The 19,833-nt window shown below is 34.2% G+C and overlaps 2 protein-coding genes across 2 annotated transcripts; one reads left to right on the top strand and one right to left on the bottom strand.

Moving 5' to 3' along the window:
• Positions 1-279: 279 nt before the first annotated feature.
• Positions 280-7,087, top strand: LOC142974507 (uncharacterized). The gene is made up of 10 exons (XM_076116913.1): positions 280-369; positions 453-678; positions 1,513-1,643; positions 1,915-2,172; positions 3,317-3,476; positions 3,673-3,848; positions 4,241-4,412; positions 4,884-5,195; positions 6,089-6,258; positions 6,710-7,087. Exons 1-10 carry the CDS (start codon positions 330-332, stop codon positions 6,937-6,939), a joined length of 1,875 nt encoding a protein of 624 aa, XP_075973028.1. The 5' UTR covers positions 280-329; the 3' UTR covers positions 6,940-7,087.
• A 22-nt stretch (positions 7,088-7,109) lies between these two features.
• On the bottom strand, positions 7,110-18,374 carry LOC142974508 (circadian clock-controlled protein daywake-like). Its single transcript, XM_076116914.1, has 5 exons — positions 18,185-18,374; positions 12,521-12,749; positions 11,231-11,367; positions 9,192-9,341; positions 7,110-8,010 (listed from the first exon to the last, which is right to left on the bottom strand). The coding sequence occupies exons 1-5, from the start codon at positions 18,252-18,254 to the stop codon at positions 7,844-7,846; spliced, it is 753 nt and encodes a 250-aa protein (XP_075973029.1). The 5' UTR covers positions 18,255-18,374; the 3' UTR covers positions 7,110-7,843.
• Positions 18,375-19,833: the final 1,459 nt, after the last annotated feature.

Below are 19,833 nucleotides of genomic sequence, written 5' to 3' on the forward strand. Positions count from 1 at the left end.
CAGGCTACGACCGCGACCATCGACCAGGCTACGATCATCTTAATTTAAACTTGTCAAGTGTTATATTTTTTAAAGTTTATAATCAGACATAGGTAATCATTTATTTATCGCCTACCGGAGAGAGTAGATAGTTATCTTAAGTCTAAATTCAGTTGCCTAGCAATTAAGTGCTTCGTACTCGTCAAGAAAAATCGGACGCTAATCGGTCAAAGTAATCTAAGATAACATAATAGTTATAAGCTGGATTTCATAACATGAAGATTACGGCTAATAGTCTGCGCCAGTCACATGAGTATTTGCATAGCATCAGCACGGATTTGCATGCAATTATGTGGCTGAAATATTTATTTACGTTTATAATTTTAACTGGTGGGTCTCGAAGTTTAGTTGTAACTGCTTAAGTGTTTGATTAGATAGTAGTATAAAATCGTTTAAAACCGGGTATTTTTCAGTTCTCATAAGCTTGACAGGCGCGCAATCAAATATACCAATATACGATGTTCGTCTAAAAAATCTTATGACTATGCAGCAAGGCATAGGATGGCCGTTACAATTACGCGTGGTCAAAGGTCTCGAAGCATTGTTGCGGTTGTCCAGTTCAGAAGCGAATAATCAAAACTGTGAAGTGCTTACTCCTTCAGGACTCCAATTTAATGTCAACAGTCCACCTAGTGGCAGGTTAGTATTATTATTAAATGCATCTAAGCTACCTGCTTAGAGCTGCTTATCTACTACTGCCTCCTGCAAGAGAGTACCTAAGTATGTTTTGCCTATCTTTATAATGATGCCAATATAGCGAGGGCGTATTCAGAATGGATAAGGTTTACTGGACAATACCTACTTAGAAATAAACTGTTTCTAGATTGGAACAGTGCTTAAGCATTTCAAAACTTAGCAATCTATACGTGTTCGTTTCCCATTCTGGAAGTCTAAAACAAAAACATTATTGTGTATATACTTACCTTTACAGCAGTCTACAGTGACATAAGTGTAAGCAGAGACAGTCGAATAGATGATCTTTTAGACTGAGATCAGGATCACACGGTCGTGATTGCATTGCTTATAAATCTCTAAGAATATTTTTTAATACCTTCAATATAACAATCGTTGTAGTGCAGTTGTGGTATCTGCATAATAACGAAACTGTGAAAGTACCCTAGATAATTATTATTAAAGTCTTAATTAATGGTATGAGGTTATATACTTACGAGGCATAGTTAATATACCTATTAAAATCTAGATAAATATCCCGTTACTATTCTTACGAGGCAACGCACCCATTAGTATGAGCAACGGGTGTGTTGGTAATATGTCTTATTTTTATCCTAGTAATAAGTACTTTTTAGTGGGCGATAAGCAGTAAGCGGGTTTTTTTTTACTCAAAATCAGTTTACGTTGGATGCTCACAAAAGAAGTTAAAAGCTTTCAAAGAATAATTTGGTTTAGATATTAGTTGCACTGTAATGTAACTTTACTATAGCACATGGTGATAGTGGGTTCGATTCTTCTTAGGTTTGAAAGTTGGAGCGGTGGCTGCGGCGTAAGAGTGAAAAACGTTGAATCTTCAGATGCAGGCAGATGGCGCTTGACCTTTACTTCAGGAAATAATTCTATCACGGGATGGTCAGAATTACATGTAGAGGGTATGCTTTAGATATACCTATAGTTATTTAGTTAATACCTAAGACTGTTTTATTTCTCAGTTGGTACGCTCTGTGTGATGTTTTTTCCCCTAATTAATATTTGAAAATACTGTTCATGACCTAATCATTGTTTTTCTTAAATTGATAACAGTATATCAATGAATTTAGGTACCTATCTATTAAAAGTATGATTTTTTAATTATCGTATTCTCTAGGCTTGCATCTCGTTCGAAAACGAAATTTTGATAAGTATTTAAAATTTGATTTTCAGAGGACACGCCGTCATACAAACCAGTTGATCCTATCTCTCTCCAAGATGGCCAAACTCACGCTGAAGTCGAACTGACCACTCTTCAGAATTCATATTGCCTTGTGACTCAGCCATTTTCTGAGAGTACCTTGGTGCCAGGCCATTGTCAAGTGACTTTAGATCGAACTACCAGAGCTGTTCAGGGCCGCTGGAATGTGGTCCTAGGTATACCTGGAAGAGTTTCCGAATTGGAAGTCGATAGAAATATTGCTGTAGAGAGTAAGTACGGATCTATTCTTCAGTCGGGTCCTTAACATATCGCGGCTCTTAATCTTTACTTCATAGATCTCTACATTACTATACTAAGGATAAAGTCGTCTTAATTGAGGTCGTTGTCAAGTTTCGTAGTTTGTCAGGACTTTTATATGTTTACGTGAGTGAACACTCATTTAGGTACAGTATTAACTCCAACACTTTATTGACTCCATTTGCATTATTTCCACAATTGACGGAGATGAAACTGTTATTCTGTCTTGGCTTCCTTTTAACTATCATCAAGAGCCTAGTCAAATTAATCTAAGTATCCGAGATTGTTAGAAAATGAGATATCGTATCCTGCCGTGTAAATTATATTATCTTTCGTGTTATTGTTACTTACCCATTCGATATTTTACTGCCAATATAAGGCTATTCTTTCATAATTATCTACATGATCTCACTGTTAGAAAATTGACACGCGTTAATTTATGCGTTGCAAATGAAACACGTTTAATTATGTAATTAAGTTTGATAACCTTGTCAACAAATGCCAAAAATAAAAATAAATACTGATAAGTTATCTATGCAACCTAGCTGCATAATTTCTGATTACTTCAGTATTTATAATGAACGGTAAATTTACCGACAATAAGCTTTTCGTGATAAATTAATGATGCCTATCAGAGATTCCGTTTAGGGCATCATTTACGTCATTTTACATTGTAGTCTTGTTTGCTTTAAATGTGCGAACAATGAATATCTGCGTTGCAATTTGCTTAGATAGTTTGCATCTACGAAAGTTCCTACTCGATGTTCATTACAAAATAAGTACACTAAAGTTTCATATATCCTTACTAAGACGATACATGATGAGAATTTAATAACATCGTTTATTCTCGTTGTCTCTTATCTGGATCGATACGGTCTCAGTCTACATGTCTCATTCTCATGACCAGAATGCTGGGTTAATTAATACCTAGTTCAATTTTTTTAAGGAGTAATTATAGTCAGAATGTTGCCATTAAAAATAAATCTTAACTGGTAGTCCGTACATACCTGGTCTAAATTGTGGTTGCAGCGCTCATGTTTAAATGCGATCAAATAAGAACAGATTGTTTCCTGATCCAAATGTCATCAAGATTTTTACATTGATGTTATCTTTTAGCTGAGCAGCTGGCATCTGGTTACAGGGAAGACAGCGCAAAACTACATCTTTACTGTAATGTACTACATACTCACAAGAACATTACTTTTTGCCGCTTCCAAAAGAATTCGGAGACTTCTGGATTCAATATTATGGATGGATTGAGTGATGGACGATACAGGTTCGTTAGATTCTAATACATTGTCAGAGGATTTGACAGGTTTCTGGTGTTACAAAAGAGTTTTCCATCAGAAACTTACAGATTTATACAGTCATCAAGTATGTTATTTGACATCGCTAATTGGTTTACAGAATGCTGATACAATTTTGTTGTTTTTCTTAGAATAATATTGGTGTCTGGTCGTGATTTCTTTCAGTTATTATGGTGACGGTTTTAAAAAGAAAAACTGTGGAATGACAATAGAAACTCCTGCTGCAAATGATTACATTACATGGAGATGTTCTGTAGGATTGCAGGAGTGGCGCGGCACTACTGTAGTTCAGAGCACTCCTATGCAAGCTCTTATTAGAGTTCCTCCAAAAACTAACTCTGGTGAGTGCGATATTGCAGCGAATTTCCATTTAAACCTGTCGGGTCCTCAAGTTTGAATAGCGAGTACAAAATTACGTTCCGGGTATTTTTGTTTTGTAAAAATAATTGTTTTTAAGTTTTAATTTCTGTATCACTGGGGCACTGGTATATAATGTATTCTTAATTCTTAAAAGAATAATAAAAGGATAGATTGACAAGGTTGGCCGACTGCGCTACATTTGTTCTGATGGTTTTAATTTCTTTTTTGTATCGCTGTGGCGCTTTATATTTTAAACGTTTCCTTGAACGTTACCAAGGTTATTGTAAATATAAAAATACAAAAATAAATTTGTTTAATGACCCAGTTTTGTTGACAAAATGTTTGGGATAATTACGAAGTAAATATATTTTAGCTAGCAGACAAGGTGGAGAGAACGATGACGTCAGAACATTGTTTGTGGAAAAGGATAGTCCTTTTACTATAATGTGTCGCGCTGAAGCGTCCCTCGCGTACTGTTGGTTTCAACATCCTAATGGGTCTCAGTTCACACCTGTAGAGCGACAAGATGGAGATGAACGTGACTTCTGGCAAGTTTGAAACTTTGAAATGAATTAGCTTTTGCACTAATTGTAGTCACGAACTTCGTAACTTAATTTCGATAGTAAACACTAGAGACTGCTTTGTTAAGCCGCGTCCAGACTAAGCTAGCAGTCTCGCGAGGCAATATCTCAGTCTCTTTTTCTCTTTGAAATCGAAATGAGTGACAGCTTAATTCACTTTCGTGTAAGTGTACTTGAGGCATTAGTTATAATGATGTTTATTGACACTTTTAATGCATGAGTTGTTAAGAGTCGAATCCACCAGTGGTTGTATTTACTGAATCTGGGGGCACAACTCTGGATTACTGAAACTATCTTTTTAAAGAGTTAATAAATACAAACAGACCTTTTAGGAACCACGCCTCGATTACCAACGACCATTCTTTTTAAAAATTAGGTAGTCTGTCAAACTCAAAATTAATTAGGTATATCTTACATTTATATTTTTATATTAACCAGGTATACAGGAGACAGCCTCCAAATAGGCGACTGTGGTATTACCTTCGCTCACGTGACCGATGAAGACGTCGGCGTATGGACTTGCCACATGGGTCCTAGAAATCAATTAGGAGTGGAAGAGACCGACAGAGTGAATGTAAAAGTGACTGGTCCTTTAGCTGCTAATAACAAAGAAGTTGCAGTTAATGATGGAGGTGCAGCCATTTTGTACTGCCATACTTCTAACGGCCGCAGACCGCTTGATTATTGCAGATTTTTGTCACCCAATAATGTTGGTTTCAGTATTGATTCCTCTGTGAAAGAAGAAAAGTAAGTAGTACGCCATTGTAGTAAGTGTTCGTCGTAGTTGCGCTCTCTAAACCTTATAATAATTATAATATGTGCATTTAAATATTTTTTCAGATCGACGTAAAAACTTTAAAAAGATGTTAAAAATTTAAATTTGAACTAAACAGTTTTTAAGTTGTCCTGAAAAATATAATTGAACATATCAGACAGAAGCGTACCGACGCTATATATTTATCGTATACTTAACCCTTTTTTCCCTTTGTGTATATTTCAGTCCTTACTGGTTAGGGTCATTTACCAGACAGTTCCGCGTTCTACTGACATTTCCTAACAGAAGTTAAAGAAAAACCTTACTCAACCCGGGAAATGAACTCGAGGCCTTGTGGTCTAGGGTCATTACACTATCGCCCACGACGCAGTTTTGAACCACTGAAATGTCAGAAATTTATTTATAGGTACAATACATGATATTTTAGACTTCTATTGTAAGTATTGTAATAATACTAGAGAATGGTAGAGATGTAAGAACCGCAGTTTCTGTTTCATAGCCCTCTGGGAAATGTGAGGATGTATTGGTATCTTTTACAACACAGCATTGTTACGTTTCATGATCCTCAAAGGGAATGCTACAGATATTTCGCAAAAGTTTTCTTTGAAATCTTCTGAAGGTAAACTCGTAAAGTACAGATTTTTGTTTGAAGTTTACTTTCTTTGTTCATTTAAAGTACCTACTTGTGTTATGGTGTATATTGTTGGTTCGCATTATTTAAAATATCGCCTAAGGTATCGTCTTAGCGTATATCTAAAGCCTTCGTTGAACTCGCGTCTTAAATGACAAAGTTTCATTAGAACTTCCCCTTAGAGATAAATACTTAAAGAAATAAATTGTTAAAACTTCGGCTCTTTTTTTCCAGTGCTATTCTTGGCCGTTTTTACTTCACCCCAGAGAGGAGTTTGGACTGCGGCGATTGCTCTTTGACAATTAGCTCGGTCCTCGACGAAGATATCGGCGAGTGGACTTGTGCAGGTCTTTTGCATGACAATACTGCTGAATCTAAGGATACTCTTGTGTTATATGCCAACAGTAAGTACCTATAAGTATTTAAAAATATAACGCTGTCATATGATTTGTGAAGTCACAGGTATTTATCGCGATGTATTTTGTACCCGATTATTTGATTGATTTTTTATTTTTGTTAACAAAAGAAATTATCAAAGATTTGACCTTGTCGTAATAATCTTATTTGAATCAGCGCGTGTGCAGATGATAAGGTTACAATGTATGCTACATACAGCGACTTAGGTGACGTTGGCGGGTTTTCTCAATTTCTCAATCAAGACCAATTAATCAAAAATCTTGACTTTTTACTGATATTAATAAGAAATTTATCCATGTATTCAATTCAGTTACCCATACTTGGCTTGTTACATAGCTAATTGTATTGTATCATTAACAACGAGTAGAATTTTGCTTTTATGTAGATAATATATTGAAATCCTGGAACACGAGCTTAAAATTTGCACTATTTTTTTAGGTAAAAGACGCCAGCCCCTTTCAACGGCCAGTATCGCAGGAATGTCGGTCGGTCTCATCGTTCTCGCGTGTGTATTAGCAGGAACAGTTTGGTATAAGAAAGGCAAACCTATTCCTTGGCGAAGGGTGACATATAGTGCGAGAGCTGACAACGTGTCTCTGCAACTATCCGGCCCTCGATCTAGTAATGATTCAAGCAGTAGCAACGAGCAGCCGCAGCCAAGACCATGAATATTGATGCACGACAAACCGTAATAAATGAGAATTAATGCTAGTGAATTTTAATTTCCTTTGTTTAGTTTACTTCTCTTTTTTTATCGTATACCAAAGATACTCCAAATTTATTGATTGTAACTTACGCTGTTACAAAATATTTTGAAGGGAGAAATAAAACAGATATGTAGTTATTTAATGTTATATTTTCAAGTTAAATTAAAAATATTATTTACACGTTAAAGTCATTATTTTTAATACGTTCGTCCTAAAACTATTTGTTAACTAGGTAACATTTGGAAGCGCTTGAGTGTGAATCAGGCGCGACCGGCACACTGTACTTTTTGGAACCATAGTATTATGTATTAATAAAATACGAGCATTACGTGTTTGATATATTTATTGACAGAGAATGCCAAATCGTTATATGATTAATATATGGCATCTACCATAGAGTAGAAGGAGTTTAGGTGGAGTTTAGGTTCACCACATTTCTCCCCTCCTAACCTCTTAGCTGTTCTGCTGAATATAAGATGCAGCCAACACCTGGTTGAGGTGTCGGCGCCAGACATCGCCGTTGTCGGTGCGGATCTCATAATGAAGTCGGCCTAGACGTCTTGTGATAGTACCAAACTGCCAATGGTGCTTAGCACTCGTGTAGTCAGGATTACGTGTTTGATATATTTATTGACAGAGAATGCCAAATCGTTATATGATTAATATATGGCATCTACCATAGAGTAGAAGGAGTTTAGGTGGAGTTTAGGTTCACCACACATAGAATGAACAAAAAGTATTGCTTACAATGTAATCGGTATTTTTTTTCTATATTACAGCCATTTTAAATGTAAAACTTAACTTTGAGCATCGAGAATTGAGCATAACATAAACACCCCGGTTAAATAGTTAATTACAGTAAAATTTATTGTGATTCCTTGTACCCTATGACTATTTGTTTGATGGGGACTTTTGAGAAGAACTTGTTGATGGCTTTGACGACTGTGCGTACGATCTGCTTGATGGCTGGTGGAGCGAGCTCGTCCATCAATTGCTGCCAGTTCTCGTTGGCAAACTGTAGTGTCGTTTCGGCTGTAAACAAACGTTAAAACATCAATCTTCTTCTTCTTCTTCTGTCGTATGGTTAGTGGACAACCTGGTGCCAAAGTTGTTCAAGCCGCCCGGAGGCCTTTGACGTGACTTAACGATTGTTATCTTAATAGACGACAACAGGTCCGACTTTTTACGTGCCCTCCAAAGCACGGAGACGCTCAGTTCAAATACCACTATGCGGTCTATGGAATGTCCGCGCTAAGGTTGCTTAACCCATTGATCATTTACCGACTGATGAGCGCAACTAGCCACGAGCGCCTCGAAAACATCAATATGAGATCGGTAGTATTTATTTTACCGGACAAGATTTTCGAGTGATTCTTCAAACACTCTTGATAGTTCGATAACATTTTCAAATTATGCAAATGGCCCGTTCTTTACTGTAATATCTACTTAGAAGCTAATATAATAGATAAGGAAAATGTAGGGTTACTTGAATACAACCAAAATAGAATGGTTCATTGACCTTATTATAATATTCACATGGTCAGCGTCTTATTTCATTGCCGTATTCTGTTCGCCAGGGAGGTTTGTAATATGAATCTATGTTCTATGAATGTCTACGATATAGACATAAGAATAGCATACTCCCAAAAAATCAATTTCATCATATAGATAACCTTCAAAACTTCAAAAGTTTTTAATCCATCTCTGTTCTGTCTTAATTGTTTGAAAGTAATTAGACGACAAATATTATCTTACTGAAATGAGCTGGAACTGTCTTCATAATCCTTCGCTTATAAACTTGTGTGACTACTCAACTAACATTATTAAGATTTTTTATGTGGAAATTTATAATTTGCTTAAACAAAAAAATATTTTCTTGGCTACCGTTTTGTGCAGTAATAGGGGACACATTTATACATACGCTCAAAATATCACGTCTTTTACAACTAAAGGTGTAAGCAGAAATGTATTAAAATAAATCAACACCATTTACCAATTTTTGTCCCATGTTATAGTAACCTAATGTATTGTTATAGATCGGAGAAATATTCTAATATAAGCAAGAAAAAGACTTTTAGCACTTTGGCCGACCAAGGAATCGAGCCAGCGAACGTGATCAGCAGTCTTATACTTTCAAGATGCAATCAGTAATAAAAAGAGAGTAGATAGGTATTTAATGTGCGAAATATAATGATTTTAAAGTAAATATTTACCTAATTGCTTGTTTCCATTGAAGAGGTTCTTGAGATCGAATGTTGTTTTTTCAATGGTGTACTTGTATTTAGGAGTGGCCAGTTTGAAGTGTTCGCCGCTGGTGTCCTTTACGTGCACGAGTTTACTGTCGATCTTCACTTCAACGCCCTCTGTGGGTAATGGGAAATATTGTTTACAACGACTTATGTGATACTCATATTTGTACGATTATAAAAAGTGGTTAATAGCGATTCAGTAGATATGAGCTTACAAAAACTTTTTTGCTGTTGCTTTATATTATTTACTTTAACAGTTTACTATTATATCTCTTATTTTAGAAATCAATTTTAATTTAACGATATTATTTTGCACAATACGTGCCAAAGTTAAACAAATTTTTCTTTTAGTTTTCGAATAATCAAACTATTTAATGTACTACATTTATTACATGTAATGCACACATGTTTTCCAATTTACTGGTTATAGTTTTCGTTGGTTATTTTCGTGCAGTCCACAACGATGTCGATATTTCAGCAGTTTTTAGTTTCTTGCTTATAATAATACAAATCACTACATAGTATAAAACAAAGTCGCCCATTTTGTCTGTAGTCCCTTCGTATGCATAAAACTTTAAAACTACGCAACGGATTTTGATGCGGTTTTCACTAATAGAAAGAGTATTTTCTCCGACAGGTTTTTATATATAATTGAAATACATTGAAACTATATTAGCTGAGTTATAGCAATTTATGTCCAAGAAGTCAGAAAAAAAATCTAATTGAAGATTGCATTTGTGCGTGCGCCGCTTATACCGTTGGATACAAGTAAGAACAATGTATAGCAAAAACATTGGTCTTTATTAGTTCTACAAAAAAGTCCGCGATGACATATATCCAGCTTTTTTATTTAAGTCACAAAAACTACTTTTATGTATTAAAAAAACATTTAATTCGTTGGGTGATGTTTAACTGGCGATATAACCAATAATACATACATCCTTATCAAAATAAGTAAGTTCATCATCACGAGCATTTAATTTAGATTATTTTTGCAGTTTACAGTGTGTTATTTAGACATATAGTTTAGGAGATATCACGATACGATATTAGTATTGCGGCACGGTACGGGCCGGCCGCGGCGGCGGGGGCAGCGTCCCTATAACGGCCAAATATGTGAAACTGTATTATAAATAAGAACTCTGAACCATGTTTGTTGCAATAAATAATTTTGAATTTGAATTTGAATTTGAATTTTGATAATATTACTAGGTACAAACATTGTGTTTTATCACTTTCAAAAAAAAGCAAAACAACAAAAAACCCGCTAAATAAATTGATTAAAAAACATTTCTAAAAAACCCCGTATTTCAACCCTTCCATGGGATTTCACAACCCTTATTAATCAGCAAGGGTTTGTTATTACAAAATCAAAACGTTGAATGGCTTGGTTTATATAAAATTATTATAAAACCGTGTTGACTGGAAGTACATAAATCCTCCATACTCCATACTAATATTATAAATGCAAAAGTAACTCTGTCTGTCTGTCTGCTACTCAATCACGCCTTAAATACAGAACCAATTTGCATGAAATTTGGTATGGAGATATTTTGATACCCGAGAAAGGACATAGGCTATATATCATCACGCTACGACCAAAAGGAGCAGAGTACCAGTAATTAATGTTACAAAAACGGGGAAAAATTTCACCCATTCTCCCTTATAAGACGCAAGCGAAGTTGCGCGGGTCAGCTAGTATTACTATATAATATAATATATGTATCTATACTTAATATTATAAAGCTGAAGAGTTTGTTTGTTTGTTTGTTTGTTTGAACGCGCTAATCTCGGAAATTACTGGTCCGATTTGAAAAATTCTTTCAGTGTTAGATAGCTCATTTATCGAGGAAGGCTATAGGCTATATATCATCACGCTACGACCAATAGGAGCAGAGCACCAGTGAAAAATGTTACAAAAACGGGGAAAATTATGATTTTCTTATGTGACGCAAGCGAAGTTGCGCGGGTCAGCTAGTATTTTTATAAATGTCATTACTCACGGGCATCCACCAACGCATCTCCTTTTCCTTGTATGGGTAGAATTAGAATTCTACCATCAACGACGTACTTGGCAACTAAACTCAAGTTGCCCTTGAATGCCAATGAGAATGTCTCCTCTGATTTACCAATGTCCACTCTAAAATAAAAATTGTTTTATTACTCAGAATCAGTTTTATATCTTATGAATAAGTAACAGATAAACTATCTGCTGTATAAAGTGACAGCAAATGTATTCATTCATTGACAAGCAAAACGATATTTTGTGATGCAGGGAAAACCTAGAAAATAGACTTGAAAAGTTGTAGATAGAGAATTATCACTGAAGTCTTTTGAGTATATTCAGTTTGGGATATAAATAACATAAGTTACGATATAAGTACCGGGAGATTGGAGTCGGATTGCTTATATTGAGAGAAACCTTATGCTGCCTTTTCAGCTGTTTTGATAGTGGTTGCTTAACGCGAATAGATATTGTTTCCCAGTATAAACATGAGCAACATAGTGAATCCAATATGTATAACCAGTAGAACTTATTTAGTAACAATGCTTCTGTTGACGTTAGTATTTCTGCATCGATTTATAATTTATTAGCATTGTTTTGTACTTGTTATTGTCGCTTAGTCATATCAGATTGTAACTTCTGAAGCAAGCAATGAGAAAATTTGCATACAATGTAAATGGTCTGCATTCGTGTAGCTTTTCAATGATTAATTGTTTATCAATTAGTATAGAGCAATGATGCGATAGAATTCCTCTTCCTGATAAATAATGGTAACACAATGTGCATATAAAATAATTGGTTTTCCGGAAAATAGTGTGACGAAGCCATTAGTTGCGTATAATATATTTTTTATTTATCGAGTGAAAAACCAGGGAACGAAAGAAAAGTTATTAAATGTAAATTATAAATAAGATAAATAGCTTTTTCTGTTATAGATTAATATGTAGTTTTGTTTTCTAAGACCTTTTATTTTATCATATCTAGTCTATTATTTATTGAACTGTGGGTTGCATTCTAAACCATATTTATGTTTCACACGAAGAAGGATATAGGGAAAACAGTAGTAAGTAATAGTAGCACCTAGTAGATATCGATGACGTAAAGCCAGATACTTAATTAGAAGACTTATTTAAATGTTGTCTAGTCGTAGGAATACTCCATTGTTCTGCTTCAAAATTATTATAATTACGTACAGTTAGAGTACCTCACAAGTAATAACTAATAAATAATAAGCTAGGCAAACTAAATATTATTATTGTAGGAGTTTTTATCTTCTGAAAGCACTTACTTAAGATCCGTTAATCTGCATTTGCTTAAACCGTGCATGGCTGCTTCAGAGAAGGACAGTTTCAAACCATTGCCATCAATTTCGATGTTGTCCAAATGTACGGGGTCTATAGACGGCACGCCCATTTCGGGAACACCCTTAGTGAATTTAGGTAGAGAATTCACAATTTGTTTTTTGACACAGTCGACGAATTTGTCGGTGCTCAACTCGCACGGTGATATGTAGGGAGCTGGAACGAAAACCATTATTTATGACCTCCATTTTATTAAAAAAAATATGTTTTTATCATAATTTTTGCACTGTTGATCGACGTTTTTTACTGTCAAATTCTACTTTACTAAGTATAAAAAACTTGGAATCACTGGTATTTTTTTTAATAAATTGTTAAGTATTAGTTTTGTTGTCTAGGATAAATAAATAATGCAAGTTTATTTACAATAGAGCTAATATTATAATTGGCGACAAATTATACGACTGGCTATAAGGTATGTAAAATACACGTAAGTGGAGTGATTTATTATTCATTGTAAAATCTCTACATTCAAATAATAATATTGATAGGTAGTGTACATATAAGACGCGATAATTCCGATGATGTTTTGCCATTAAGAAAATGTTAAATACTTTTATGCAGTTATTATTTCACACATTATATATATCATAACATATTATTATGAGTAAATGGTTTTCAATATTATGTGCTATGTACATTAAAAATACATAATAATGTCAGATTATATACATCTTTTCATAGATCTCAGAATAATATATTCAAGTTTCTGAGGATGTGCTTGTAGTTTCTGACACGTACCCTTGCTTTACATCAAATTCAGGTAAATATATAAAAGACTAATCAATAAATTTCAAATTGCTGATGCTGATATAGCTTTTCAAATGATATCTTGATGAAAATCACTGCCGGAATCTACTCATTCTTAGTCACATTATCGACAAGATAAATCGACTATAATACCTATCTGTTATATGATAATGAGTCGAATTAAGAGACATGATAATGACGTCGAATGATAGGGTGATACTATTATGTACTTTATCATAAAATACTTATAATAATGACAATGTTTTCTCACTCCATTTATTTGCTCCAGAAGTCGATAGATGCCTATTCTCGTGTTTAATTTAGTTTGTTATATACTTGGTAAGATAATTTCATTTATTACCAAAAATAATTTCCGTGCTAGCATAGTTGGCAGATATGTCGAACTTTTGAATACCTATTGTTGACACCTTTGGCGTACCACATTTAAGCAAATAAAGATTATTATTATTATTTCAAAGGGATACCTAGAGATTTTTTATACCCAATGAAATAATTTCTATACAGTATACATTCAAACCACGTTTCGTGTAGCAATCATCGTACGATGCGACAGTGGTGATCGATCGACATACGGATCACGTATCGTTTACCTTGTCAAAATCCTATTATACAAACGAAACGAATCCGCTTTCATTATGTTCAGACCTTGATTAATGACTTCTTCACACGAATGGTGGCTGGTACGCTATCATTATCAAAGTTCTAGTCGGTATTTAGTAAAATTATACATAAAACTTACCCTGAATTGTGGGAAAGCGATTCTACCTAAGTAATAAAGTAATTGAGATCATTTAGAGCTATTGATCATCAATTATAAGGGCATTTTATGGGTCTAATTATATTTTTTCTTGCATACAACTAGCATTAACTACGAGAAATTATACTAGGTATCTAGTTTCGATTATCGTTATTACTAATTACGTATTTTTTCTTTACTCTTTGAACTCAATTACAATATCTAATTGTTATTCGCTAAACACGTGTATTCTGTTGTTAGTATGATAGCCGCCATTAACTCTATCACGACATTTCTTGCAAAATTGTTTATAAAGAAAAAAAACGGAACGCATTTGTTAATAAATAAAAAAATCGGACCATGGCTCTTAATTAACAGCATTGAAGCCTCGTATCCACTAGGCAACATTTGACGCGCGACATGTTGCTCAACATGTTTCGCAACTTGTTGAATGTTGACGCGGAACATTTGTTTAACAACGTTGTCTGTCCACACATTCTTCAGTCGTCGACAACATGTCGCCAGAGGAACTTGTGTTGATTTCAGCGGCAGTGGTTATAATTTTATCGAAATCAAAAAGAAGATTGTTGTGCGTCACGTCTCCACTCGACAACAATTGATGCTCAACTAACGATGCACTTTAAACAAACAACAAGCCGCGCGTCACGTTGCGCGGTAGCTGGCAACGTCGCGCGCTGTTGTGCAGCGTTGCCGTACATGTTGAGATTCACGTGTCGCGCGCCAAATGTTGCCTAGTGGATACGAGGCTTGATTCCAAAAAAAGCACCCCTAACCTTAAACACTTACCTAATCTGTTATAAGTTTTTTAGAATATTGAGAGAGAAATCTTTTAGAGATAAGTTTCTCTCAATATCACTAATCAAAGTGATAGTTATCCTTTGTCAAAGCCTGGATAACTTATTTGTTATACGGTATTTTATCTTGGTCTTATTAAAAGTTCCGTCGTCTTCGTAATAATTTCGTTATACCTATAGGAAAGGGTTTCGTGAACATTTAAGAAAGACGGGTGATTATATTGCTTTGCTGATAAGTAGTTTTACTCCACATCATTTAGATTTTGGTATATTGACGATAGTTTTTAATATTTAAGTCTATGGTCTCCTAAATCTTGTAAGTTGAGGTCATGTTATGTTCAAGATTCAAGTTCATGTAATTACGTTGAGATAAAAAATATAAAAAATAAGTACCCGCTTACGACGTCATTAATATTTTCAATTATAAAGGTCACGGATAATACGCATGTTAATAATGCAAGGTAAGCCTGAACATAATATTTTTTGAACGCACTGCGGAAGTTTACACATTCACAACGTGCAAAACACGCGTTTTTACACGTGTCAACAAAAACCAAATGATGAGTCCAAAAGGGTTTTCATCAAGGTGACTAATATTATTGCTTATCATCATCATCAGAACAAAAAAACTAGCTTGGATACACAAGCTAACATTAACAAACTATACACCGAAACCCTCCTCGAGAATCACTCTTTTTATTGTTGAAAGTTGCGTGAAAATCCGTGAGTAGTTTTTGAGTTTATCGCGAAAAAACAGGCAGAGAAAGGCAGCGGCAGCGAGGGGACTTTATTTTATAAGTGGTAGTGATATTTATAAAAAAAGTAGATAGATATTTATTTAAAAGACCAGCTATGCTGTCTTCATGTCCGCTAAGAATCTTAAGTACCTAGGCACTACCTACTCACTTGCCTTTTAGGTCTAGTTCTTTACCTAAGTATTAATTACCTACGTCATATTTATTCATTAGGATTCACGGCGTTTTCAACTTCGGTCTGTGGGCGCCAATTGTTATTCACGATCACGTTATAAACTCACTGATGATTAATGCATCGCCTTCAGGAAAATTTATTGGATTCATGTTCGGAAAATCGGAAGCAGCGTTTATTTTGTAATTGAGGTAATTGATGGAACTTGCGAAATATGCAATAATTTATCTGCATACTTTGTTTAATAATTTCAAGCCGGTACTACTGCTTTGATAGACAGATGCGCATTTATTTTACTATTAATAGAAATTGGGTGGTCTCTAAAAGCAATAAAAAGATAGACAGGTAACTAGTTTATGCTAATTCGGACGGAGTCGTTTTTGTAATAAATAGTTTTTGATTATTCTGTCTCCGTAGAATATTGAATTATTTGTATTTAATATGTCTACGTTAATATTCTTTTAGATATATATAGCAAACATCGAACATTAAATTGTAAGCTACTAAAGCCCTATTTATAAAAAAAAAATTAAGTTACAGTTGAAAAATGCAACCCAAAGCTATTGCTTCGTAAATAAGGCTACTCACACTAAATACTTAAATATTAAAATGAGCCTTTCTTTCATACAAAAAATCTGTTTCCTTGCTTGTTTAAGATAACTTGTCAATAAGCAAAATTTGTTTTGATTTGACGCTTCTGCAAAGGTAAGTGCATTTATTAAACGGATTATTTTTCAGTTCGGACCTGTACAAAAACCTTGTACTCGTGCATTATAGCGTTGACAACAAATTTGAACTTGAACTTATTCCGAGCCCGTCAGTCCGGTATATTTGAGCCACAATGTAGCCTTTTGTGTAGGTATTTTTAAAATGCGCAACGTAAAGTTGATCTTGAAAGATAAATGTTTTCTTTTTTTGTAAAGTTAGTCGGTCGAATCGACGTAATTTTTTTTTATTTAATGATAATTTGCGCCCTAAGAACTAATAAGGCCTGGAATTATGCAAATGACATATAACGGACAGTGAGTATAACTAAAACCATAAGTAATTATTTATATTTCTGATCAAAACATAAAAATCATTATGCCAATGTCCATGAAACAAACTGTCGACTTCCCGGCGCAGTAGTGGCTAACTTAACCACTGCGCAAATGAATGCCCTCAATACAAAGTTGAAAATGGACTAAATTACTTAAAACTCGAAAGAAGAAATACTTAAAATAAAGTCGTGTTCGCATCGCATTCACGTGACTTTGTAATAAATCTAACATACAATTACAGGCCAGTTTTAATTGTCGGCATTCTTACCTTTATAGGCAAAGGCAGGCTAAAGCAAAGATCTTACAAAATTATATTTTTATGATGATTGTTTTTACTAGCTAGTGGTTTTACTTTGTTTAGCACACATGGTGGCATTGCCCCGGTAGTTCAAGCGATATACAATTGCCACTGAGGTTTCGGATTTGATTGCTGAGTCGATGATTGTCTGTTACACTTTTATAGCAAAACTGCCGAGCTAATTAATATTAAAGAAAGCTAGGAGACAGATCTCGTCGAACATCCACGGGAATACTGTACATAGTATTTTTTCTGCATTTATATAGTTTTGTTATTTTACTATTGAACTTCAGGAACTGATTTCTTATCCGTCTGAATAACTTAGAAATCGCAGCGATTATCAGGGAACTCTAATTGATTGCAATTGCCGTACTTACTTCAACTGGATGTCTTATTTTCTAATTACTGTATTATCTATTTAACTTTTCCGTTTATATGATACTCTCGTATCTATGTAGGTCATCGATTAGGGTATATGACTATAAATTATGTTCGTCGAAACCCGGAAGAGGGGAAACATCATTTGGAGCATATTGTAGCTGTTCGTCGAGTCAGCAAATTTTATCTAGTTCACGACCGTAGCAAATAATATGCACTGTTTATGTGCGTCTTTCATTTCAAACTTATTATGAATATATCATAGGAAAATTGATTAATAAAGGTTTTTTTTCAAAAATGTCTGCAAGATAATAATAGCTATTGTCATAATAATCTAACAATTCAGCTATTAGCTGTCGGATAAACTCTTTATTATTTTTTATTAATTTGCATAATTATTAACTGTCCCTCGTTCCATAATTAATAGTCCTTTGCGATCAATATAACAGGGTTTTTTTTATTTTCCGTAAAAGAAGAGAAACTAAGTTTTAGTACTGTGTTACGTGAAATTTAAAAAATAAAATATTATTTCTAGAAAAATATACTTAAGAAAATTACCATACGACATTTATAAAATCTATAATATTTAAAAAGGGAAAATAATGATCTATAAAGGAAACAGTACTTACGTAAAAATCCATTTTCAGAATGAGTGATGTACACGAGTGACAGGAGAATAAAACTGTATAATGTGAACATTGTTCTTTAAAATTATGTTGTTCATAAAAAGGAAATTAATACTGTGAACAATCTTAGTTTTTGGTACAAGAGCTCAGTGGATACTGTGCGTCGTCGGGATCGTGCAACTTATTTATGTTAACTGCTCGATTCTTTCCGTCTGACATGTATCACTCTCAACTCTCAGCGTTACCATGTATGTCTGCGTAACGCACGCAATTATACACGATCTTCCTTCTCACATAGGGATGATATTAGCATACACCGACCTCCGACATAAATAAATATTTTATTTCAAAAAACTCGATCAACATTTTAAATCGGTCATTGGTATTTACTAAAATCTTTTCTTAAATATTTGTTAAGATTGGCTTTTAAAAAATGTATAAAATTGTGCGAGGAAGAATCGAAGTGACTGGAATAAAGTTATTTTTATTTCATTTATGGCTTATGATAAGGTTTTTTTTTACTTTGTGTCGCTATTTATTGTAGGGTTTTCACTCGGTGCTAATAAATCGTTTTTGATTTATCGGAGGAAAATAGGCATACCTTTACCTTAAGGCTTTAACTTCCCTGTTATATTTAGTTACTAAAAGGTAATTGTTTATGGTTATGGAGTCAAAAGTAATAACATTCAAGCGCTTTGGTAACAATGACGTTTAGTTCCGGGAACTTAGGACCCACACTTGAAGTCATTAAATTTCTATAACCATATAATTATTTTAATACCAGTCTTAATGATGATTTATTATATTGTCATACACATGTGAATCTTAAAAGACGTTAAATGATGCAATGGATGGATATAAATTAATTACATTGTACTTACTAATTGAAAAATTAAATCATTCATGAATTTTTGATTTAATAGTCTTTTCTATAGCGCTGGTCCAGCTATTTTTGTAGACCGAAAATCGATAGATGCTGTCATTTTCTAAACTCTTTTTCCCATAATGAGCATTAATTATTCATTTTTAAAGCCTAGGGCTTTAAAAATGAATAATTAATGCTCATTATGCGTTATCCGTTGCGACCCCATCGAGTTTTTTGTCTCTATTCTCAGCAGAAGGTAGCTTTATCTTTGTAGGAAATTGTTCCTTTGATATAATTGAACTGTTTACGTTCAGCCCTAATCAAAACAATGTCGATGCAGCATTAAACGTCTAATCGATATTTTTTATGACTACATTCTATTATGTAGTCTACATCAGGTTGGTATTTACTAGGATAATTAATTAGCAGTAAAAACAATAATCGTTTTATAATTGAGACTACAATAGCGGCAGATCTTACTTGTAAACACCTGCGGCAGGCTAGACTGGATGTAGAGCAAAAAAACTGAGTTTTCTTGAAGTTTATTCGACGCGGAAATTGATAATTACTAGGACGAGACAAAATCGTAAAGAAATGAAGTTATGAGTGTATCAATGTTCATGCTTTAATTCTCGGGACATGTTTTAGTTTGCATAATACAAAATATCACGCCTGTTATACCCGAAGGTGTAGGTAGAGGTATATGAAGTACACTCGCGTTTGTGTTTAACAATGTTAGTCACATGTAATAGGAGGCGAACCTATTGACAAACTTCAACTTTAAACA

Source organism: Anticarsia gemmatalis, chromosome 7 (genome assembly GCF_050436995.1).
Source record: "Anticarsia gemmatalis isolate Benzon Research Colony breed Stoneville strain chromosome 7, ilAntGemm2 primary, whole genome shotgun sequence".
In the NCBI taxonomy this organism is placed as follows: Eukaryota; Metazoa; Arthropoda; class Insecta; order Lepidoptera; family Erebidae; genus Anticarsia; species Anticarsia gemmatalis.